The 26,435-nt window shown below is 38.5% G+C and overlaps 1 protein-coding gene across 2 annotated transcripts in view; it reads left to right on the forward strand.

Annotated features, from left to right (window-relative positions):
* Positions 1-3,561: 3,561 nt before the first annotated feature.
* PTPN21 (protein tyrosine phosphatase non-receptor type 21) overlaps positions 3,562-26,435 on the forward strand; it is a 44,001-nt gene continuing 21,127 nt past the window's right edge. For both annotated transcript variants that reach the window (XM_063160149.1, XM_063160150.1), the window contains exons 1-8: positions 3,562-4,010; positions 7,833-8,206; positions 17,718-17,887; positions 20,328-20,425; positions 22,076-22,143; positions 22,590-22,660; positions 23,774-23,861; positions 24,066-24,154. In XM_063160149.1, the coding sequence (XP_063016219.1) occupies positions 8,027-8,206; positions 17,718-17,887; positions 20,328-20,425; positions 22,076-22,143; positions 22,590-22,660; positions 23,774-23,861; positions 24,066-24,154 (764 nt within the window). In that variant the 5' untranslated portion in view covers positions 3,562-4,010; positions 7,833-8,026. The remainder of the gene's footprint in view (positions 4,011-7,832; positions 8,207-17,717; positions 17,888-20,327; positions 20,426-22,075; positions 22,144-22,589; positions 22,661-23,773; positions 23,862-24,065; positions 24,155-26,435) is intronic.

Genomic DNA, 26,435 nt, shown 5'->3' on the forward strand with positions numbered 1-26,435 from the left:
TGCTTGTGCACAATAACTTTTCTGCCTTCATCCCAGCGGTGCTACCAGGGCCACTGATGAGCTTGGCCTTGGCCAGTGGAGGGTATATCCTGGAGCTGGCTGGCTTTTTCCTTATCAGACATGGAGGAAGCTTCCAGCAGCTTCTCACATAAGTCAGCCCTATAGCCCCTCCACTGCCAAAACTGGCCACACACACCCGGCACAGACATCTACACCCACTACAAGCATCTCTTACTGCTACAAGGGATTAGTTGCAGAGGGGGGAAGAATGATGTGATGACAAGCCTACAAGTAAGCAAAAAAGAAGTAATGTTTGAGGCAAACAATTTATCTTTTGCACCAATGCCTTGGATTCATTTCAGCTGGTTTAATGAGTGGTCATATTATAGAAAGCCCAGCCTAGAGATAAAGGGTCTTTTCCAAGTAATGCCACTGGTTAAAATAAACTCCAGGCATTGTAGTTAACAGCTGTATTAATCCCTTTCTACATCACTGTTCCTAATATAAATCAAACATCATACAGAGATAGCTTACACTAATTATTGCTAATGATCTGAGCTGTTTGCCTGACTCCACTGGTGTTACAGCAAGAGAGAGCCAATAACAAATCAGTTTAACTACACCATTCCATTTTAACCTTTAAGAGACACATTTTTCTTTCTTAAGATTTCAATTATGTTGTACTGTGTTATAGTATTGGAAAAATAAAAATAATTATTGCAGTACAGAAACAAGAATTAAGTTTATTTAATCAGTAAAGGATTTACTCTACAAAAAGCTACTGTGTTTGAGGAAAGTTTCCTTTGCAACTAATAGCAGAAGCTCATTTCTTCAAGTTCAGCACTACATTCTGTGTAGGAAAACTGCCTGTTTTCTTCTAATAGGAAAATTCTATAACCTTAACTAGTTACTTAATAGAACATGTTCAACACTTTACAGTGCCTTCTAAGTAAAAATGAATCTTGTACCCATGAAGTTGCAGGCTTCAAGCATGTAATAGACATATGGTATGGTCCTTTTTCTAGCACTCCTCTCTACTACCATCAAAAACATATAATGTTGCATAAAGATCCAGCCATCTCTTTCTTTCTCGCAAATAAAAAATAGAATGATGTAAAAACAGGAAGGCTTCAGAGACAAAACATGATTAATAAATTAATTTTTTTGGAGAACAGCTTTCAGATTTAGAATTACAGGTATTCTGACTTTTCAGTTCATGACATTACTATTTTGCATGGTGTAAATTAAGATATTTTTCCACAAGACTTCTTCATTGTTTCAGCACTGTGGGAAAGCTCCTTTAACTAGCAGTTTCTGGGTTATCCTGCTGGAATTTTATCACAAATGGGTAACTTTCCACTAGGCTGAGGAGTATATACTTGCATACCACTTTTCTGCCTGGAGGCTGCCTGATTCTGCTTCCTGTTTGGCTTGCTTCCAACTTTCTGTTTTACCTTTAGTCAATACAAAGACCAGATGCTGGAGAGTTCCTGTGGAATTGAAATAAGGGGAATATTTGCATCAACTTCCACCTATTGCCTGATACATTCAAGCTGCGATCACATGTTTGAACCAAGATAAAAAAACCAAACCAACCCTCCAAAAACCTGTCCCAGAAGGGAGGATGTCTTCTTTTTTCTGAGAAAAAAAAAAAAAGTAGCAGGCTATCTTCAACCCAGTGGACAGAAACTTTCCCTTGTACCTATAGAAAAAAGGGTGCAAAATTCTGCTCTGGGATATTATTAATTTCCTTACATAAACTTCAAAAACAGAATAAAGAGTACAGCAAAGATGAGGTCAAGAACCACGAATGTTGTGAGTGTTGGCTGGGGCTTAAAGGGGGAAGCAGAAGCTCAGTACTGTGCCCTCAGGTGATCACTGTACATTTTATTGATGTGTCTTTACCAGAGTCCATCATATGTTCATGGATGCCTTTGTCTCTGTCCCTTTCATTAGAGTTAATAGTTGGAGCAAAGCAGGTAATACAGAGGTGGTGAGATTAAAAAAAAATGAGGTGGGGCAATATGGAGAAAGTGTGGAAAACCACAAAGTTTTGGTTTTCTTATAACTGCGGTTATAAGAAGGAAAAAGCAGAAGAAAATAATATTTTTGAATACAAATGTGATGAGCTTCAAAAGGAGATGTAAGCTGCAAAGGAACATATTGACAATGTCATAGCTGTCTCTTTTAAGATGAGGTGTTGTCTTTAATGAAGAAGAAAAGAAGGAAAATGCAGCAAGAACTAATTATGGAAAGCAAGGAAGGTCTAATAAATGCAATTTCTAGGCAGGGAATCAGGCAGGAAAAGGGTGTGATGAAGAATTACAATAGGAAATGTGACAGATATGAGAATTGAGACTTTGTTTCCAGTATGAATTCTTTAGAAATAGGCGGGGTTGCCTCTGTAAACCTGAATTTTCATGGCTTGGAATTTTCATACATTGTATCAGTCAGTTTTCTCCAGCAAGTAACTGCAATTCTGTCCTCTAGCAGACACCTTTAGCAAAGAGTATCTATTTGGGTTAGTTAAAGGTTAGTTTATTTTACTCAACGTAAGATTCCCCCATCTAATGGTTTATATATTGCTTAAGGACTGCTCACCATAATTATGGCTGATGTGTGGAGGGGAATAAAAAAGTGATACTCTGATCTCAGAGAAGATGGTCAGGAGGGATAACTCAGAAGAATTCATCCTAGTACAAAATTACCTACATATTTCAGCTGAGGTAAGTGTCCTCGTGAGCAGCTTGCTATTTGCATAGTTGACCTGCAGGTTGGACCTGCTCAGACAGTAGCATGTTTGTGCACTTCACATTACCAAAACACTTTCTAGGTTTTACAGTTATTAGTCAGCGTTCACATACTCACTTACCTTTTTCTCATCCCTGACTGGTTCCAAATTTGGATAAGTTTTTGCCCAGTTCACTCAATGTGGAATATTCCAAATTGTACACAACTGTTGATTTCACATGCACACAAACACACGGAGGTCTTCATATACTTGTGAGACTGGAGCACAGCCCCTCTTGTGGTGTTTGCATTAGTTAAACACTATAAATAGTCCTGAATTTATACGCATTTAAAGCTTGCTAAGACAGCTGTTCTTAAGGGTATAATTTCTACTGACACCTTTGGGAGTTTTTAAGTCCAGACAGGCTGAAAGATCAGCCTTTAGTCTGCCTTTTTTTTTTTTTTCCTGTGTATCTCACTAACAGCTGAAACTTCACAAGGACATAAGTGTATGTGCATAGGTCATTTGATAAAGCACACAGGAATTTAAACCTTGAAAATATTTCCAAGCTGCATGAAAACAACACCAACAGAATTTTGGTAAGACATTTGCCTTAACTGGAAAGGCTTAAAATAAATGATCATATGATTAAAAAAAGCAAGGATCGCCTGCTATTTGTTGTAACCCCTATTTGTGTAGTGCCCCTGTAGCCAGAGAAGCAGCTGTTCATTGCTGACATTCTCCCTGCCAGGCATTCCAACTCTCTGAGGTAATGGGCTACAAGCATACGGGCCTTCGCTTTAATTCTTTCAGCGTATCCTTCCGCATGGATAGAGCGAGGGGAACGCCTCCAGGAAAAGAAATTAAATGCACACACACAGAGGCACCCAGGGACGGCCGATTCGAAAATATTTCTGAGAACGCAATTTGCGCTCATGCGGCACAGCGTCACATGAAAGAGGCCGCCCGAAGAGCCGGCTGGCGCAGGTTTATTTTGTTGTAGTATTTTCTTCCACCCCCCCAGCTCTTTACCCAGTGGAATGATATCCAGAGCAAGTTTTTTGAGACAGGAAGTGAGGAATGTTTTCACTATGAGTGATCTGAGAAGAAGGTGGGTTAGCCGAGCTAGCAGCTGTTTCGGACGGGAGGAACACAGTAAGTCAGTTCCCGAGGAATACAGATGAGATGGCTCCGGCAGAAGCAGCCTTGGAGCGCTCGGGGCTTTTATCGGCTACACGTACGTGAAAGGAGACCCGGTGTCTTTGGATCGCGGTGCAAGGTAAGGGGAAAACAGCGGGCACGGTAAACACATAGCGGGTGATCTCTGCTGTGTGCTGTAAGGCTGAAGAGTTTCAACCACTTACTTTTTGAAAAGTAAATGGTTGTAAATGGGACTGTGCTTCTGGAGGTGGGCTAAGTTTGAGATATGCACTTACTGCTGCTCTCTCCGAGAGTCCGAGAGTCATGTCAAAGATTAACTGGTAAAACAAGGAGAGGATGGAGTATTTTGATTACTTTTTTGCCTGCCCAAATATCTGTGAAATAAAAATATGTGTATTTCAAGAATGTGAAGTAATAGGAACCCTATTTCACCATGATATGTTGCTGTTTTATTTTGATTACTGTAATTTATGCAGACTATTTAAAAAAAAATTGTAAAGTCAAATGCTAATAATTGAGGGGGGAGTAGGAGGTGAAGGTAAAGGAGAAAGATACCACAGTGCTCAGTAATCACACATTAGTCATGGCCATGTTGCTGAAATTCGAATATAGCACTTTTGAAGCTACAGGTTGCTGTTGAAGTATAAAGGTACAAAGTTTGGCTACTAAAGACATTGCTAGCTGTTGCACGAAAATTCCAGGCTTGGTAAATAAAAGCCTGTTATTGTAAAGGTCATCGGTTGGATTTGTAACTCCTGGCAGTATGTAGCCATGAGTTTTTTGCTAAAGTAGCTTAAAACAATGCAGGTAAGATCTGAATTTAAAGTAATGCAGCAGGCAAATTTGAGAGCACCTAGGACTGCAGAATGCACAGCTGTTGAATAAAACCAACAATGTTTGCAAGAACTACACATGGCTAGCAGCAGAAGATACTGAATGATACCCCGTTTGTTTGTTATTCAGCAAACTTGCCTTAGTTCTACACTATTGTATGTTAGGAATTTTTTTTTTAGTTGGCCTTTATAACATGGTCTGGAAGTTAATTACTTGAGTTTTTCTTGTTATAAATGGGTTACAGAAGTCATGAAGATTATGTCAGGTGTACAAAAATGAAATAATTTAGGGTAAATGCTCAGTGGAGCATTCAGTGTAAACAACAGATCAGAACCTGGAGAATGTTCCTGGCTGGCACTTTTTGAAACTTCTGCTCTAAACTTCATTCCTATGTTTGCATTGCTACCTGTTTGCATAGCGAAATAACTGAAAGTCTGAGGCTGCCTCATGCCAGCATTAGATGATTTGGAAATTTCACCTGTCAGGTTAGCCTCTGGTTAGTGACTTTTGTTTTTTGGGGTTCCCCCCCGCCCCTGCTCTTAAAATACTTTTCTAACCCTTGATATTAACAGAAAAGATTGAAAGTCTCTCACACTCAGTGGTACTCCATAAAACCTGGGATTAAAACACTTCTACATTTCTGACTGTAGCTTTCAGAGAGGAGTAAATTGGTTTCTCTCATTGCTGTAGCAGCAAAGAAGACACCTAACTGTGCAAAGAATATATTGGAAAATGGACCTCGGGGACAGGAGCTAAGGTCAGCCAGCTAAAAGTTACTCTGTCAGGAATAAACCCGGTGCAAGACTCTGCTGGCAGTGGACAGGGGGCTAAAAGCTTCTGTCTGTAGAGCATTCCCTGCATGCTGTTCAAGCAGGGCTGGATTTGGAGGATCAAAGTGCAGAGGGAATAATAACGTGAGGATTCCCTGTGTATCCCTAAATTTTTCATGGAAACCTGTTGCTATCTGTTGTTTCTTCTACAGCTACACCCAAAACTGAATTTGTTGGTGTTTGGGTGGGGATTGTTTTCTCATTCAGCTGAGATTTTAGGTGGTATCTGTTGAGGATGGTGATTGTGTAGAATTGCTTCAAGATTATCACAAACAAGGTCATGAAATATGCTTCTGATCATTCTTGGAGGGTTGCAAAGATGTCATTGAGAAAAAATGCTGTGCTGCCTCCTTTTTCTTCCCATTGTAGGCCTTTAATGTCTTTCCACCTTCCTCTCTTCTTTGCTGACTGGGGAGTAGGGAGTCTGATATGGGGTTTTTAGCCTAAAAAGTTTGTGGTTACGTTGGATAAGTTTCTAGGTGGGTATATCAATGTCCGAGGAGAATGTGGTGTCTGTGTGTTTACAGCTATTCCTTTGAGTTTAAAAGCAGGTGTGCTAGGAAGACTACTTCTTCCTGTTCCCCCATTCCAAAGAAACACATATCCTCATGGTCCTCCTGTCTGGTCATCCTAAGAGTCCGCAGAAATCAAATCGTGCCTTTTAATGTACGCTACTAATACATGCCAGCCTGGGGGAAAAAAAAATAAAAATCAAGAAGAGAAGTAGGCGTTTGTTTTCATTCCCGTTCCGTCGGGGCGGCGCTGCCGCTGGAGGAGCAGGGGCAGAGCTCTGCCCGCGGCCGGGGCAGCAGCGCGGCGGGGCCGGGCGGCTCGGGGGGGCTCCCGCCGCCACCCCGTACGGCACAGCCCAGCACGGCACGGCCCAGCACAGCCCAACACAGCACAGCCCGGTACAGCCCAGCACAGCCCAGCCCGGCACAGTACAGTACAGCACAGCACAGTCCTACACAGCCCGGCACAGCCCAGCACAGTACAGTACAGCACAGCCCAGTACAGCCCTGCACAGCCCGGCACAGCCCAGCACAGTACAGCACAGCCCAGCCCAGCACAGTCCTGCACAGCCCAACCTAGCCTGGCACAGCACAGCACAGTCCTGCACAGCCCAGCACAGTACAGCCCAGTACAGCCCTGCCCAGCCCGGCAGAGCACAGCACAGCACAGCCCAGCACAGCACAGGCCAGTCCGGCCCGGCACAGCCCAGCCCAACACAGTACAGCCCAGCCCAGCCCAATACAGCCCGGCGCAGTACAGCACAGCCCAGCACAGCACAGGCCAGTCCGGCCCGGCACAGCCCAGCCCAACACAGTACAGCACAGCCCAGCACAGCACAGCACAGGCCAGCCCGGCACAGCCACCTCGCTGAGGGAATGGCATCCCTGACCCAGCTGAGGAGCCTTCCTGCCCGTGACTCTGTGACACATTTCACACACTGGGCTGCGTGCGCTTAGAAAACACTTGGAAAAGGAGGAAGGCAAAGCATGGAATAGAGTTGACAGGAAAAGAGGCGTGAAGGTGTTTGCAAAAAGTGGGGAGATGGGTGGCTACCTGTAGTCTGGGTAAGAGTATGTTTTTCAAGGGAAAATTAGGAAATAAAAGGTTCTCAGAATTCACATACTGTCTTGGTGAGGCAAAGCATAACCTGAAGCATCATACAGCAGTTTAGCATAAGGAATGAGCAGAACAACTTGCTGTAATCCATGGAAGATTAAAGGAATTGCACTTTAATTGTCTGGTAAGGTGTGAGTTTAAAGGCCTCCCTTGCCCTTCTTTGTTTCCCCTTTATCATTTATGGGGCTTGGTTTTGTGTTTAATCCAACAGCAGATAGTGGCTGAGGCTGCACAACGCTCTGAAAAACAAGCCAGGTTGATGGATTTGCTCGTAAAGAAAACGTCTTTGTTCAGTATTACAAATACCTTAGGCAACTCAGATTTCATAAACATATTTTATTTAAATAGCGATTCAGTTTATAAATACTTATTTTAAGACACTGCAGTCCCACATGATTAAGATTCATTATTCACTTGTGAGTTTAAAAAAAAGAGATCAACTTGCCAAAACCCAATGTCATTTGTGGAAAAACCAGAAACTCTGGTACTTATTTCATTATTTGAATACATAACAGCCCTGCATTTTGGAAAGGTAGGCTGATTATTTAGATTTAGAAAAAAATATACATTATTTTTCCCATGTTACCATTCCCGTTTCAGTCAAACTTTTTCTGATTCTTGTATTTTTCTCTTTCGTTCCTTACTAGGACTCCGGTGGATGTCTCTTCTCCTTGTCTCTTGGTGGAAAACTTGCTTGGCTTTAATGGATACTGCTGCTGCTGGTTGATCTCTGGAGACTTTACAGCTCCTTACCTTTTGAGAGGAGGTGCCTTCTCGTCACCTCTCAAGGTCTCAGTGGTAGTGGCTCTTTATCGCTAACCATCTCTGGGGGGAAAAGAAGATGCCTCTTCCTTTTGGGTTAAAATTGAAACGAACTCGACGTTACACAGTATCCAGCAAGAGTTGCTTGGTGGCTCGTATCCAGCTGCTCAACAATGAATTTGTGGAGTTCACACTGTCAGTGGAAAGCACGGGCCAGGAAAGTCTGGAAGCAGTGGCTCAGAGGCTTGAATTGCGGGAGGTGAGTGAGTTGTCAAGTGAAGGTGTAACTTTAGTTTTTGGTGCTCGATGACCTATGTGGTAACTCCTTGCCATGTAGTTGATCAGCTACTGGAGCAGCTGTCCTGTGTTCCCATTGTTTCTTCACCTTCTGGTCTTTATGGGGACTTGGGTTGCTCCTAAACAGTTGTTAAAGTTGTTACAGAGTTTAGGGAATGTCCAAGGGGAAGAAATGTGAGAAGTATCAGTGAATAAAAGCATGGAATGCAGCAAAAAAAGGCAACTGTTTTTTAAACATGACATTGATGAAAATTCTACTTGAAAAAACCCATAAAGGAAGAAAATAATTTCTACCTAAGCAACATGATTGAAAACGACAGCAAGACTTGAGTCATAAGACAGCTTTTTATTTGTGTGCATATTTGATGTATTAGTGCTGTAAAAAGAATCTAAAGCACAAAATGTGATAAGTGTACCAGTTACCAACTGTTTGTCTTGCTTGATTAAATACCACAAATATATTGGCAGACACTGTCTTGGAGCTCCTACACAGTCATATAGATTGAACGCTGGCCTAATGGAGAGACTTGGTTTGTGGTGGTTGAATATGTAAATATCTGCTCAACCTGTTTTCCCCCCAAAATCTCCTTACTTGGTATTTTAAAGAATGTTTTTGGAACTGAAATTTACTCTTCCACACATATAGTGATTATTTCTACATCTTCTGTGTTGAGTGAATTCTTTCTGAAATGCTAAGCTTTGAAATGTTCGGAGAAATCTACATAGATGACCAACATATGAACCAATGTCATTATTTTATAAAATTGTTGAGCACAGGTGGTTTGAAGGCAGTATTTGAATGCTCTCAGTCCTGGGTGAACTGACATTTCCCCCTAGAGTCTGCAAGGTTTAGTTTAGTTGATTTTGAAGTCATTGAACTATGAAAGCATGCACACTTCTGGGGGGCAGGAGAGAGAAAACTAGTGATACAAGTTTAGGGTTGCTAACATTGTTCTGAAAAATACCCTTTTGTTCTGTTATGTGGTCTGCCATAGAATGACCTTTTGATTATGGAATTCAAATACAGGATGAAAACCCTGGACTTAGGTAACCAAAATATGAGTAACTGTGAAAATAATTAGTAATAAATATTTGCATTTATAACTATGATCCTTTGAAATATTACCTTTTTATTGTCAAGCAGTGGCAACTGTTGGTAACTTTGCTCAAATATTGAGCAAATATATTTAGAACTCAATCCTGCAAACATTATTACTTTAGCAAGCATGCTTTACTGTAGGATTCCTCAGTGGGAAATGTTATATATAGTCATTTGTTTTCAAAAATGCTTTTTATTCTTTCTGTTTAAAGAATAATAAGAAACGAAATAGACGTGAAGCCATAAGGTTTTGTTTATTGTGGTTGTTTTCAATTGCAATATGCATTCTTGTAGAGTCTCCAAGTATTTTTTTAGTGTACAGTTATTTTGGAAAATGCAATTCTTTGCAAGGGTATGCCTTATTTTTTTAATATTTCTCCTTCTAACAAAAGGAGAATCTAGCTATGCTTGTAGCCTTAGTGTTTACACATCAGATATCATATATTTAGAATTTATTATTGTTGTGTGAATGGAGTTTGTCAATTTTATCTGCCTACTTTCAGATGTAATTTCTTAGTCACAGAAAGTATAGAATTTTTACTGTTTGCAAAATGCCAAGGCTTTGTCTTCCTGAGTGATGACTACTAGCTTCTATTGAACCAGTCACAGAGTGCTGGAAATGCAGTTTTTTCAGCTATTCTTCATTATCTCGTTCTTTGGAACCACTCCTAAATATCTGTTTAAAAACAAACGCACAAAAAAAAAAAAAAAAAGAGAGCAAGACATGCAATTCCCTCAATTAAGGATCATATATCAGAATAAGGGAGTTGACAGTACACTATTGAACTCTGAGCAGATTCCTTCAATCATGCATTCTTGCATGGATTATTTTGGCAGGAAAATGTGTTGCAATAAAAGGGAATGGAAAATAGGGATATAAATTACTTTCCAGAGCTTGCATTCAGAAAAAGTTGTTCTGCCTTTAAATAGTGAGATTTGCCAAGCAGATACTGGATCCCTCCTGATGGCTTGCTCAGTAGAAAGTTTTCAGAAAGAAAAATGTGTTCAGCACTTTCATTAAACCTCCAAAAACAACTTTAGTCTTTGATGCAGTAAAGTATAAAGTATTTCTGTAAGAAGTTGCCTATTTTTAGTTCACTGAACAGCCTTAGAGCATGAAGTTGAATTCTAAGTGTTCAACATGAAAGTATGACTGTTTATTTAAATACTGAGGCTGGGGACCATTCTCACATCCAAGGTATCAGTTTCAGATTACTGTATATGGCCTCCACAGCTAGGACAAGCAGTTCCCAAGCATCTTCAAAACAGTTTACTGCGTGAGGCATTAGGGGAATCTCTACCATTTTTTACATATTCAGTGGCAACATTTGTAAATACCTCTTTCTCTCTGGTGTAGTTTGGAATTACTGAATTTGGACAGCTGAACTGAACTATTTTTAAGGGTGTGCCATCTTTTAAGATATTAGTTTTAACAGATCTTTATGTAAATGAGTAACTTTCAAATTATGCATTGCATGGCTAAACACTGTTTTTCTTTTGATTTTCCAATTAGTACTTCTCAATTCCCAAGTTGTATACTAGTATGGACACATAGTTAGCATTTAGGAAGATTTACATATGTTGACAACTTTATTTTTTTACGGAATGGTAAACTTTATAGAAAAGTGAAATGAATTCATTAAACTGAGTATCTTCTGGTATTCCTACAATGTGACTCATCAGGCATGAGAATGTAATCCAGCTCTCTTAAACTGAGGAACTGGGGAAAGAAGCCAAAGGGAATAGTGAACATAAGTTACTTACCTTTGCAGAACAGTCTGTCTTTTATCCCACGAGAGAACTATAACCAAACATGATTTACGCAAAAGGGTGGTACAGAAAATCAGTCCGGAATCACAAGTTTTGAAAAAATGCTGAGATCTTTGCTGGTTAACTACCTTAAAAAGTATGTACAACAGTACTTATTTTGCATCTAAAGGCAATGAGTATGCAAATGAAATCCTTGAAAATATAGCGATTTTTTACAACATTGTAATATAGCTACAATGTACATTAGTACATTACCTAGCTAGGTTTGGCAGGAGGTGTTATAACTGGTGTCTTTCTCTTGTTGATTTTTGTTGTTTTTTAAACAACACAGCACTTCTAAACCAGAGAGAAGGAGCAAATTCTGCTACTGTGTACAAGCAGAGTCTGACTTAACTGCAGATACGTGGTAGAGTACAAGAATAAGAACCAATGGCAGGGAACTTCTGTGGAGCGTATGTGTTGTGCATATGGAAGTTCCTGTGTTTGTTTTGGATATGCAGAGGAAAAGGAACCAAGGTTATCTGGATCCTGAATAACTTCAAAGTTCTGAAACAGTGCTTGGGAAATGCTTGAACTATGCTGTAAAACTTTGCTCTGAATTCTAAAACATCAGTTCTCTTTTGGAGAAAACATAAAAAAATACCTTTAATTCATTGTGATGGTTTCTTAAAAGTATTTTGCATATAAAAAGAGTGTTTTTAAAATCAGACCAAGCGCAACCATAAATATTCTTATGTCTTTATGTATCAGTAACCATATTGACTGACAAATGAGAGTTGGGCCACATCATGACAGAGGGATCATGAACATAATTATGTTTATGTCTTGTATCAAAGTCTGACAACATTTTAGCTGATACTTGTAGACATAGGGAGGAGAAGCAGTGCTTGTAGTTGAACTGCTGTGGTTGCCTCTCTCAACCAGATTTTCCTTACAATTAGGAAAGGAGAAATTGACATGGAAAAATATGTATAAGGATGCCAGTCTTCTGTGTGTAATCTGATTCGTTTAAAAGATGCTGCTTTATTGAAAAGCAAATTTGAATCCATCTAAAATAAATATTAGTTATAAGAGTGTGATAATTGTAATTTAGGAACCAAGGGAAATTGAAGGACAGAGCAGTTAGGCAAAAATCAGTAACTGCCTCAGTTCAATTATTGTAGTTCTTCCTTCCTCTGAAGAAAAGAAGATATACATTCTGATAAAGGGTTTGCAGTCAGCCATATACTGAGCAGCACAAAATGAAGGTTTTTCCATGAAAACAATAGTGGCAATTAGGAAGCCCTGCCCCTGATTTCCTTAGCATTTTTATAAAGTTAAGTCAGAATTTGAATATGCCACTTAATTGCATTTTGTTTACCATCATGTCAATTTTATACTGATTTTGTACAGTTTTATACAAATTTTGACAGAAGAGGTTTTCTTTACTTCTGAAGCAAAGGCATTAGCTTATTGTTTAGTATTTTTAGACTTCTTTGAAATTTGGCTTTTCCTTTTACTAAACCAATCAGAACTTAAATCTCTGATGAATGGGAACATGATACTTCTTCTAATATCACTGATGTGTAAGGTGAAGTCAAAAGCAGTTATGTGAATTCATCCTTCTCAGAGCCTTGAACAGTGGTGGGGAAAAGTAACATGATTTTTTTCGAAAAAGTATATTTATGCATTTCTGAGTCATGTTGATAACTGACTTATCTCTGCCAGAGGTTATAATATACCTTGGACATAATGTTTTCTGTGCAATAGGAAGGTATGACTCTTTAGCTTGTAAATCAGTCAGCTTACCTTTGTCAAATGTCCTGATGAGTAGAATCTTTCTTGCCTGTTAGAAGATTGTTTATTCAAGATATTTGAAGGGTGTGAAACACAGGGTATTGTGATTTGCACAGTGATTCATTAGAATAAATTAGAATACATCAGATTACCTTGCAATAGATTGATTTGCTTATTAATTTTTATCCCTTCTGTTTTGCTTTAAACTATAGTTGGCAATTACTTTGTTTAAATAGCATTTGTGAAATCCATATTAGAGTAGTTAGGAGAAAATAATTGTGTGAGTGTTGGAAAAAAATTTCCATTATGAAAGAACTAAGGTTTAAGAATAAATTGTCTCTTTCTTCATATAGCTACTCTGCTAAATATTCCCTCCTGCAGCTACAGTTGAAGAGCTTGTCAGTGCTAGGACAACAAAAACAGCATAGACAAAAGTACCCTACAGTAAATAGCTTCAATTTGGGAGGAAAGGGACGGATTTATGTCAGTGATCCTCCTATTTCTGCCAGAAGAATTGGTCATGGTAGTAATTAGAGAAGTGCAACTTTCTCCTTAGTGGCTGCTACATGATGGGAGTCACAGATGTTTTCTTCTCCACCACTTCCAGGAAATCTTGGATATTGTACATTGGCTGGTCCAGGCTGCTCCAAGTCCTTTTTTAGATAGAGATTGGAAAGTTTTGTGGAGGAGGTTGTCTGTTGTGATAAAAATTGAGTTTCTGGAGAATTTTCAAGGCCTGTTGTCTCCTTCTGTAGCTCTTAACACTGGGTGTAGGGAAAAACTTTCACTTGGTATCTGCCAGTTGTGCTTAGTACAAGATTATTGACCCAGTCCTCCTGCATGTGGTTTATTTCAACTGTGCTGTCCTGATAGCAGGGGCGGTTCTGTATCCAAGCATATAATAAAATTAGATGTGGTGGAGCCCTTGGGCTAACTGGGATTTTTCGAGTTTGACTGCAGTGCTTCTCCTTCAATAAGGAAAGGTGTTTTCAGCATTCTGATCAGGGAAGTTTGTAAAAGAGGTAAAGCCAGTGTAAAAGAGGAAAAGCCTGGAAATACATTTTGACTGCATTCTTCTACTATTGTTTTATCTTTTCTGATTTTTTGCCTCAGATCTTAGGATAGGAATTCTTCAGGTACCCTTGAGGCAGGTAGCCAAATGCATTCATTAGAAGGCACTGTATTGACCAGTCTCTTGATAATCTATGACATATTTTGTAAGATTTATAGTACAGGACATGGAAATAACCTGGAAAATATATTATTAAATATGTAAGGTTCAAGTAAATTTTGAACACTGCCATGCCTCAGGGGACCTCCAAGGGTTGTGTGGTCCTGCCTGTGCTCAGGAGGATCAGGTGCTTCAGGGGTTGCCTGGGTTTACCACCCAGGTGCCTCCAAGGATAGAGATTTGACACCTCTTTGGGCTATCTGTTCCAGTGTTTGGCTAGCCTTGTTGTGAAATTTTTTTCCTGATCTATTGGAATTTCCCACATTGCAGTTTGTCCCCAGTGCTTCTCATACGTGCCATGATTACTTCCAAGAAGACCCTGGCTCTATCTTCTCTCTCTGTGCCCTGCTCTTAGGCAATTGAAGTCCACAGTAAGATTTTTACTGTGTCTCTTCTAAGGCTGATCAGCCCCACTTCTGACTTTCACTGCACTTCATGCCAGAGGATCTAATATAGTCACCTGCAGTAATGTAGTTTTGTGGCACTCATACCTGGAGAAACTCCTCTGCTTAGCTGAGGAAGTCTGGGTGACCTCAATGATGAAGTCACTCCCTCCACCTTGTGAGCTGTGAATACTGTGTGGGGCTTTTGGTACTTTTGTGTTCTTGATAGCTCTTGAAATTTTATGCAAAAATATTTACTGTCTCTGGTGTCAGAAAGCAAGTAGGTAAAAATTAACTGTGCAGAAATTATATGTTCCTTTTATTTCTGTTTGATTTTCTTCAGAGGGGTTGGGTCATGAATAAGTCACTAAAATAAACGAACCTCAAAGTAGTGTTAATCTCAACAGCTTAACATATTTTAAGAATTATGTCATGACATTCTTTTTAGCACTGGATGTTGTCCTGAGCTGCTAATAATAAAATGTTTTAGCAATGAATAAAAGTGGGTTCTATTTTAATCAGTGTGAATATTCCAGGGTGCATAAGCTCCTCTGAAAACTCACAGGATCAAATTCTGCCCTTGAAGTGAAGTGAAAGGTTTGCATAGAAGTCAGAAGACCAGCTTTGGTCTGTAGTATTTTGCATGGCTTGTATAAGGATATGCTGGATTCCAGAGGATATTTTAAAATGTGGAAACATTTTTCTTAGCCTGTTATACTCAGTTGTGTGTAGGCAAGAAAAAGTGGTCAATGTTTCCGAGAAATAGATCAACTCAAGTGATCATCATGCCTTAAAAATAGTCTATACATTCAGTTTAAATTCAGGGTGTAGAACCAGGAGTATTTTTAAATCAGAGAGTTTGTAACAGCGGCAATGTTTGTGGTTTCTTCTCCTCACCTTTGTTATACATCTGTGCTTCTGTGAGGTTTAAGTACACCAAGGCTGCAAGTGAGTTTATTCAAACAATTGCTGTACTTGTTTTTGGGTGTATTTTCAGTTGGTTTACAAATATGTTTCTGTGATAGCATTTATAGAAGTCTTTCAGCTGTAGCTCTTACCCTTTGCTTGCAGTCTCTGCCATGGCCATTGCCCTTGCCCAGAATGTTGTGGTTCCACATTTTAGTGCTCAGCCCAAGGCTGATGTGGTTGTCCTGTCAGAGAACTGGGCTGGGTCAGAGCAGAATGTCAGCATCCTGACTTTGGCTCCTGTGACTGCTTGCATGCTGTTAACAGTCTGGGGATGAAAGAGAAACACACCTTTTTACACACATTCCTTTCCTTACTCAGTCTGCAGGAAGGAGTCAGTCATTCAGTACATTTTATTCTTTTTATCATATGATATTGCAGTGAACATATTTCTTTTGTAATGGTGTTTCTGTGGTTCTACTGTTGGGTTTTTTTTCCCTAGTACCTTATGGAATTGAAGATACTGTCTTCACAATAGCTTTGTAGGGTGATGGTGATCACCTGTTGATGGGGGATTGAAGAATAGAAATAAAATGTTGCTTATGGTGTCAGCAAACTTTGTGTGCCTGGACTGGGAAATAACAAATGTGTTGTTTATATTATTTATATTCAGAGCCATATTTCTTTTAGTAAGAGTAGGCATTCATGTGTGACAGGAAATCTAAGGGAAGTGGGGAAGACAAATGGAAAATGACATGGGACAGCAGTAGGGCAAAGCAAGGCTCCTCTGGGGACCTGGTAGGCTCACGGGAGATGCTGAAGGACAAAAGAGCTCAGGACAGCTGCCCAGCAAAAGCTGAGCTCATTAAAGCATATGCATGGCTCACTGCACGAGCAGGAAAAGGAGCAGATACAGCAGAGCAGCAAGATATCTTGGGCCACTCCTGACCAAGCCAAAACACAAAATACAGAGTGCACTGGAACAGACCTCCTAGAGAGACTGGGGGATGGCACCCCTGGAAGGTCAAAATCCCACTGGACAGTATCTTGAGCAACACAACCTCATTTTTATTAGATCCTCTCTCAGAAGGAGTCTGGATCAGAGTATTTTTCAATTGCTCCACAGTACAGTTCTAAATCCATACTGCAGAGTCACCCACAAAAATTTAAATTTCTCCACTATGTTTAAACTGACTAAAATCTGCTCCCATGTTACTTATTTAGCTCGGTTCTAGACCAGCCAAGAGATATGGACTGGAAAATATTCATGTCATTATCATAGCAAAACTAGATATCATAATTAGAAGAGTTTTAACTGAAGGAGAGAGATAAGTGAATGTTAAGAATTACCAATTAGGTCTGTAGGTATTGACATGAAAATTCTCCAAGTCCTTGCTACATAAATGTTAATGTATTTAGAAATTGTAGAACTGCCAACACCTTTAATCCAATATTTTTCCTTAGATATTTTCAGACATTTTTAAGTAACACAAAATAAAGTTTTTAATAGAGTTTTTATAAACCAGAGGGAATATTTATCATGATTTCTCTAAATCAATCATTTCTGTCAACTAGTCATGGAAAAATTGCCTCCCTAGTAAGAAAAGTATTTACTGCTGTTTTCTCAAAAGCTCTAGCATTTTGGTATTGTGGGGAACAGATCTGAAATTCATTGGGGAGCTACAGCTCTTGGGAGAAAAAGGCCACTTCAGTACATTCCTGCAAAACTCGCCTATGTACACATTTGAAAACCCTTGTACACACATCTTAGTTTCCAGTCTAAACAGGATGAAGAGTCCCCTCATGGGGTTCCAGATTTTCCTTACAGCTCTGACAGCTGACTGTGTGTGCAACAGCCACAGCACTCTGTCCTGGGCTCTTTTGTCCTTCAGCATCCCCTGGGAGCCTACCAGGTCCCCAGAGGGGCCTTGCTTTGCCCTACTGCTGTCCCAGGACATTTTCCATTTGCCTTCCCCATTTCCCTTAGATCTCCTGTCACACATGAATGCCTACTGCTAGCATCTGTGAAGGGACCACAACAGAGTTATGAGTTAGGAACTGTTTCCAAATAAAGAATAGTTCTGGTACTGTTTTAGGTGGGGGACCTTATGTACCTGGGTTGGTTATCTGGAGGTAATGTCTGCTTTTTATGGCAAATGTCTCTGCAGTTCCTGAAGTTTTCAATAACCCATAGCTTTACTCAGTGCTTTAAAACATTTATTTCTAAGTAGCAAGACTTTCATACAGTGTATTTTACCTAATATCACAATATTAACTTTTTTTCATCATTGAAACACCTCTTTTTCAGATTACATATTTCAGTCTCTGGTATTATAATAAGCAGAATCAGCGCAGATGGGTAGATTTGGACAAGCCTCTGAAAAAGCAGCTGGACAAATATGCCTTGGAGCCAACTGTGTATTTTGGAGTAGTGTTCTATGTGCCTACTGTTTCTCAGCTTCAGCAGGAGATTACCAGGTAAACCTCATAGTATAAACTTCTATGTGTTTATAAATTTGCTCTCAACATTCTGAAATGTATAGTTTATTTAAAAGTCATCTTCTTTCCACTCCCCTACCTATATAGAAATGAAAACTATTTTAGGCAGAATTTATGTTCAAACTGTATTCTAATTTATCTTTGGAATCATTAAAATATGTGATAAACTAAACAAGCAAGTAACTATTTTGTGATCTTAGGAATCTGCTCAAACCTGTTTTAAGTAACAGGCATACCTGCATGGTCAGTCTTTTAATTGTTTTAGTCCCTTCATTAACTTTTGAATTTGTTCTGAATTTGCTTGACTTTTTAATTTTTTTTTTTTTTGAAGATCCATATGTTGCTTTCATGGATATCTATCCTGAACAAAGCACTTGCAGATTTTATTAAGCTATGCTTTCTTTGTTTTGCTTTCAGTACTTTCTGTTCTTTTAGTACAGTACATTGGCACTACAGGCTACTTTGGCTTATGATTTAATTGTTGCTGACTGCAGGGGGAAAAGTAAAATTGAGCATATATATATATACTAGCCAGTTATTCCTATGGGCCTGTACATTGGCTGCTAATGGTTTAATGTGTACAGTTCTGATTTAATGATTATTTTTAATTGGCAATTGGGTACAAAACCCATAGCTGGATTACAAACACGCATTGTTATTGTTACTTCAAAGATATGTGCTTGTATTAACTAACCCATTTCAGCTAAAAACTTTAAGTTGGCCCTGCTTTGAGTGGGGAGTTGAAGCAGATGATCACTCAGAGGTCCTTTTCATCTTAATTTATTCTGTGGTTACATGAAACTGTCTCTGTTCCTGAAATACCCTTCCAGACACCTTTCCTGCTAATTGTGATGAGAAAGCTTTTCAGGGTCACCAGGTGCAGACACTGGTGCTGTTGTTACTTCTCAGTCCTTCGCAGGCTTAGTTTTTGGGTTTATGTGTAATTTCTGAAGGTTTTTTTTTTTTTTACTCTAAACTTCTGTGCTATTTCTTGGTAATTTTAGTGGCTCAGAAATCTCTGGTTCAGATTCTGTGTTGGTGTATTAGAATACATTAGAGTAAGATCGAGGTGTTGCATCGGGAAGCTAAATTACCTGAAAAACCTTAAATAGTCTTCTCTGGTATTTATTTAATGAATATGTTGTTTATGCTGGAGCTTGAACAAAAATTTGGCAGTGTGCTACCTGGTAGAAAGCAGGAATTTATGTGCCACTCTTATGCTCGTGTCTTAGAGACGGTGCTTACTTTGATAGTAAGAGTCTAGGTTAGTCTCAGAAATCTGTGGATTTTTTCATGCCTGTTTGATATAAATGAGATTGAATATGTTCGAGCAAATTGTATGTTTAATGTACACCAGGAAATGCTATAGCTAAAAAGAGATGTGCTCTGTTGAGGTAGTGTTAATAGCAGTTCTATGGAAAGAGCTTACCTTCTGCTTCTTGACTGGGAAGACTCATTCCCCAAATGCCTTGGGCTTTTTCTTTTCCATTTTTGAAGGTCTGAGTTTAGTTCCAGCTGTTCTTGGGTGTGTTGTGTACTGTCATATGATATGCTGGGGTTTTGTAGTAGGATGCTTAAGAGTCTAAACAATATTTATAAATTATCAGTGTATTTAACAGGGCAGTAACAGTGATGGAAGAGAGCTATCCATAACATGAATAAAATTTATGTGGCGTTTACCTGACCTTTCTAATCACTGAATGAATTACAGCCCATACTTAATATGAGGCAGTTTTAAAAACTAGACTTATAGAGGACAAATGTCCTCTGTGTCCAAGTTGGTGTAGCTGTACTGGCAATTTTGAGGTGTTTTGGGCTCCAGATAGAAAGTTCTGCGGGTGGCTGAAAGAGGCAGAAAAAATATAGTACATAGTGGCTCAGACTGTGGACAAACAGTACAGGTAGTAGTGGTTGCATGTACAAGAGATGATGCAGGAGAAGCATAGATTAAAAGAAAAAAAAACTGCCTTGAAAGTGAGAACAAAATGTACTCAGAAATTGTAATGCAGAAATTAAAATCCCTACTGGGATTGAGGGAATGTACGTTGTTAGATCTATTGGAAGAGAATGCAGCAACCCAGCAGCAGTTTACTGAATGTTTTGAAGAGAAAATAACAAAAATTTTAAGGAAGGAAGAGGAAAAAAAAGAGAAGAGGGTGTGGTAGTAGATAGAAATTGTAGAGATTCTTTAAGATCACTGATTCTAGAATGATATATGAAAGTTAAGGGAGGCAGGAGTTTGAAAAAGCCTTGAATTAGTGAGTCCAAATGATGAGGAAGACTACCGTCTACTCAAACTGGGGAATGCAGAGAGGAATAGGAAATGCAGGCATAGTCTTCTACTCTCTCTTAAAAATTAAGAAGCCCATGTTAGCTTTTTCCTTTCTTTCTTTTTTTTTTTTTTTTTTTTTTCCTGTAGGTATCAGTATTACTTGCAATTAAAGAAAGATATCTTGGAGGGCAACATTCCTTGCACACTGGAACAAGCAATACATCTGGCTGGTTTGGCAGTTCAGGGTAAGTAAGAAATAGTACCAACTAGCTAATGTTGCATTAGAAACTTAGGGATATATTTTCTATTGCCTGTTTTCTTTATTTCACTCAAGAGGCCCAATTCATTAAGTTATGAAAGGGGTTTGCCCCTTAGGACTTTGCCATATGGACTGAGGACACCAGCAGTTGGATCAGTGGCTCTGAACTTCTCTGCAGTCCTCAGAAGTGTACCTGGGCAGCTAACACGTAGTTTCAGGAGCTGGATTTGAATTAGACATTGGAGTTCCTTTGGGGGCAAAGGCTTCAGTTGTCTGCCTACATCAACAGACCCTTCCTCTGTTTCTGTTAATGAAGACTCTTTATTCTGACATATCTTCATAAATAAGCAACTTTGAATGTACTTGTATTTCTACTTTTTATCCAAAATTTCCTATCACGTAAGAATATTTCAAGTTAGTGCGGAAGACTGTGAGCAGTTCTTGTGTTCAAATCACTCCTGAAAACGCATTTCATACAGGTGATACCTATGTGAAAAGGCAGCTTCATTTTTCCTGGCCAGGGTCAGATGGGATGGAGTCTACACCAGTTGTGAGGCTGTATCTGATCTGCACTGATCATGTTTGTGTTTCTTGCAACGTGCTTGTCTGATACTGAATCTCCCAAAAGTTTGTAATGGCCACAGCTGTGTTTAGTGTGTTTGTATACTGTTATTTGTATATCATTCACAGTGAATGCCACTTCAGTACATCTAACAGCAATTGTAAAACTGACAAAATTGAACAGGACTTAAAATCACTGGCAGTATATACAACATATATACAAAGATTTTTTTTTAAATTTATTTAGTTATATGCATTGGTTGCATCTCAATAAAGATGGTGATTATGTTTTCTTGAAAATGTGGTTACCAGTGGAGTAGGATAAATTGTTTTAATACTTTGTTTATATAACAGCGAATCTGTTTAATCCAAGCCAGGTTCTAATGGCCTTCAACTGAAAAAATCTTGCTGTGTTATTTGTATCTATTTGGACAATGTAAACATCTCTCTGCTCAAGTGAGTTGTTTATAGAAGTCTTTCAATATAACCCTCTTTCCAGATGGAAAATATTCATCCTTTTATCTTTCACCTTCATTTCTTACTCCTGTATAAGAGATGTACTGTGTATGTTGATAACACAGGGAAAAAATACCTCAAAAAAAGCACAGGTTCTAAATTGATATGCCTCCATTACTGAAGTAGCTTATACCAGGTAGGTTTAGTAATTTTAGCTGGTGAATGAGCAGAAGCAGTGCTTGCTGTTTCAAGAATGATCTGTATTTAAAATCTGTACAATAGGTTAATTCTAAACACTGCTTTAATTCAAGAGCTGTGTTGGTGTAGTGTGTCAGAGGTGCTCCCTTTTCATAGAAAGAGCTTCCAAATTAATTGTTTTATCATTTCTTCTCAATCCACAAGGAGTTTTACCAATCATTCTGAACAAGGTAAAAAGATGGGAGTTTTTTGACCTTTTCTCTTTATAAACATTATTGGTTGGTTTGTTCTGTTGTTTTGCTTTATGATTACAGTTCAGTGGAATGGCGGTTTGCTACTTGGAGGTCCTGCTGCAATTAGTTGGGTTTTGAATAATTTTGTTAAAAGTGTTTGAATCCAAGACTTATTTTTTTTTTTTTAGCGGATTTTGGAGACTATGATCAGTATGAATCTCAGGAGTTTCTACAACGATTTGCTTTGTTTCCAGTGGTAAGTACTTTCTTTAAATTGGTGCCTTTAAATTACTAAATTGGCAAATTTAAGTCCTTTTTAAAATTGGTAAATGCAGATAATTTTTAGGAAACCTCCATGATCCATTTTTCTTACTACTCCCTGGGCTGTCAAATTTAAGTAAAGGTTTTCTTTGAGATTGGAGTGAGATATGACACCTTATATTACACAGAAACAAAGATGTAGTAAGATTTTTTCAATTTTATTTTATATTACACCGAAAAGAAGGTTAAGGTACAAATGGGAGAGAGAGTAAAACCACTTCAAAACAGTGCTTATTCTTTTGGGGTGTACTTGTGCATATTACAGCATCTAAGCTCCAAGGCTAGAGTCAAGGGTTGATTTGCTCGTGTAAAGAAACTATAACCATTTGATTTTGTAGAAATTTTTTGCATTTAATTCCACAAATGCTATTTTATCTTAAGGGTTGGCTACAAGAAGAAAAAATATTGGAAGAAGCAACACAGAAAGTTGCCTTGCTACATCAGAAGTACAGGTAACATATCTAAAGCTCTTCAATGCTTAATTTCAGTCTTCAGTAGCTTCTGTAGCTCAGAAAGTTGGGAATCTTGAAATGAAGTTGGACTAATTTCACTTCCCATTTGAATGAGTTTTTTCTCTGATACATCTGTATTAAAGTTACAAGAGCTTCTGCTGAATGAAAATGACACAGGGAACAGAATATTTAGTAAAATATATTAGAGGATTCAGCTTGAAAAGGATACGGGACACAATTAAATAGGTGTGACTTCACCTGTATCATGTTTCTGACTCTTGTTCATGTGAATTTCTGACCCCAGTAAGAATATTTCTTGATAAACAACATTGGGAAGTATTAAAGGCAGGAGAAATGCAGAGACAGTAACTGTGCCAGAATGCACAGTTATGATCTTAGGTAGAAAGGGGCTAAGGTGCAATAGTCCAGGAGATTTTTGATTGAAAAAGTATTGAGAGACATAACAATGAGCATGACAGGATTTCTCAAGTAGAAATTATATCTTTTATGAGGTAACTGAGGTGTGTTGGTGGGTAGGTAAACACAAGCTTTTAAGCCCTGTGATACTACTGCAAGTCTGTGAGAAAGCTGTCTTTGTCAGTTGGATTAATTATAAAGAATTCTACCTTTACCTACAGATCTTGTCCTCATGCTTTCAAAGTATTACAGTAAAATAGTCAGCATTTTGAAGATGAAACTGTCTTTTCTGAAATGTAAAGTGCCAGACTTCCTCTTTTCCCTATAGCAATGTAGAAGACATTCATGTCTTGAACATGTGTGCCTCTGGTAAAGTGAGGAAACATGGATACAGTGCTGGATTTGATCAAGAATGTGATAATTGTCTGCCATTAGTAGAGATGATAATATTCACTAGTAGTCTTTGTTGCCATTTATCCCTAAAGGTGCCAGAGAGAAAGAAGTTATTAGAATTGAAGTGTTGATTCTGAGGCTGAGCCAAATGCATCAGCCATTGGTACAGATAGAAACAGCAGGATTTGATGGTTGTCTGGGTGTCCTGGGGATGCTTCTCAAGCTTTGACATTGTCCTTCAGAGTAAAACAAAGATTATTTTTTCTTAGTGGCAGTATTAGCTGATTGTTGTTTTATTTGTAGAGGCCTTACTCCTCCTGATGCAGAAATGTTATATATGCAAGAAGTGGAAAGAATGGAGGGCTATGGTGAAGAGACCTATCCTGCCAAGGTAAATGAGGTTTTTATCTTTGTCTAATTGCCCTTTTCTCCCTGTTCAGAGCGGTTACTTCCTGCCAAAAGTAAATAAAACCCAAACCCCAAACCACCCATAATTTTCTGCTCCAGAATTAATAAAAGCAGTTGCTTCTTAGGTGACTTTGCTTTTGAAGACTTTTTTCTCTACTTGCATGATTTTTTTTGCAACTTTTTACAGGACAGCCAAGGAAGTGACATATTCATTGGAGCATGTCTTGATGGTATCTTTGTGAAACACAAAAATGGTCGTCCTCCTGTTGTATTTAGGTTAGTATTGTTCTTTCATAAAATATCTTGGTGAATTTCACATTTTAAGCCTGTTTCTCACAAGCGTCAATGACTCTTAGATATGATGTGTATTTATGCATTTGATAAACCTGAACATAGTCTTGTAGTCATCATGCTACAGTGAATACTGAAGCCAGTGAGAATTTCTCAATGCAGTAACTGCAAAATGAATCTCTTTAAGACAGATTAATTCTAAGACATGAATATTTAATATACAGTTACATTGCAAAATATTTATTGAATCAAAAAGGAGAAATTCTCTGCACCGAGGGCATCTTAAATCCTGAGATTGTCACATCAATTCATATACAAATATTCATTTGTGAAATTGCCCAGAAGTTCTTTTCATATATTATATATGGAGAGTTATGCAATAATGTTTTATTCTTTTGGATTCATACATTATTTTAGTTTATTCTTGAATGTTCTTATAAATTGTAGACAGAGCTCTGACTTACCTAAACACTTAAAATTCAGTCTTCACATAAAATGGCTTCCCACTGACTCTGATTTGTTGCTTGGGCATCTTTGGGCAGAATTCAGAATAAATTGGAAAAAAATTGAGTTTTTTTATAAAATGAGTCTCAACAATTTAGTTTTTATTAAAGCAAGAAAGGATTTATTCTTAGTGAACTTTATCTTCTAGGATTGAATTTTTGACTGAATATGAACAGAAATCTTGAAATCCTATGGTCCAGCAGTTGCTGAAACTTCACTACTGGTGATTTTCTGGGATTAGAGGAAGTAGGCAGCTTTGCTTCTTTCTGTCAGTAGTTTTGTTTAGCAGGATTTAGAAATTCACAACTGTTAAATGTCCTTCAGAAGAATTTCTGTCTCAGCTGTGATAGGAAAGCTGATGCTGCGCTCTTTTTAATTGTCTGCTCTGCTTTCCTACAGCATTAAGCAACAATTGTACTTAGCAAATGCACAGGGAGAGGAATAAAGCTTTGTGCATGCATTTCACATAAATTCTCAAGGAATTGTGCATGCAGGGTCTGTAAACATGGGAAAAATTTGCACATTGGGAAGCATCCGAAAGTATTTATTTTCCAATTTCAGGATCCACTTTTCTGCTTTTTTGCTTGTTAGTTGCATGACTATGGGCAATTCCATCATGGGTAGCAATATCATGTTATTTGGGTGGCAATAAAGCACAGACAAATGACCCATTAGTGTGATTTACAAGGACTGGATTATGCTGGTAATTTCATAGTTGTTCCCACAAAGGCTTATGAACCAAGGCCTTAAATTTGAGGGATTTTTGTTCTACATCAGAATGGAGACATTAATGTTTCTCTACCTCGTATATACATGAGGCAATAGCTATGGAAAATGGCAACAGACACCTCTGTGTAATGAAAATGGGAATCATATAAACACCTTTAGAGACAGCCCTATATGCAGGTCATGCTTTTTCAACGTGTTTGTTTACTGCAGAATATTCTTTTAATAAATCTATGATACTGACTTTATTTACACTAACATAATACTAATGGTTCAAGCTAAGTTTGCATTTAAAAAGAAGAAGAATAAATATATTTCATGCAATCTAAATTTTTTTCATCTGTCAATGGGTAAGAGTTCTAGAAAATATCCATAATAATGCCTTAAAGGCTTTGTTTAGTGGAGGTTTGATTTTTTTCTCCCTGGAATGTAGGGTTTGCTTTCAAGCAGATTGGACATTATAATTTACTGATGACTAAATTTGTCTAAATTAGATTTTTTTTTTGCAATAAGTGGAAGAATTTCAAATGGAAGACAAGTAATAATCTTACTGTACATATTTACATCTTACCAAGAGTTAGTCACATACATGTTTTCTTTTCAGCAGCCGTTAATGGAATGGAAGTGATGGTCTACAACTTGTTCAGATAGATTAATGAGCTTTTCCACAGAATCATAAAATAGTATTTAACAAAATCATAGACTTATAGCAAATAGTGTCTTGAGAGGGACCCATCAGGACCATGGAGTCCAACTCCTGGCCCTGCACAGGGCACCCCAGGAATCACACCCTGTTGTCCTAGAGCATTGCCTAAGCACTTCTTGAACTCTTCAGGCTGGTGCTGTGCCCACTGCCCTGGGGATTCTGTTCCAGTGCTCAGCCACCCTCTGGGTGAAACATTTTTTCCTGATATCCAACCTAAACCTCCCCTGACTCAGCTTCAGGGCATTCCCTCACTCCAGTCACTGGTCACGGGATGGAGGAGATCAGTGTCTGCCCCTCCTCCTCCCCTCTTCTTTATCCACATTCTTGATG

This window comes from Melospiza melodia, chromosome 6 (assembly GCF_035770615.1).
Source record: "Melospiza melodia melodia isolate bMelMel2 chromosome 6, bMelMel2.pri, whole genome shotgun sequence".
Lineage (NCBI taxonomy): Eukaryota > Metazoa > Chordata > Aves > Passeriformes > Passerellidae > Melospiza > Melospiza melodia.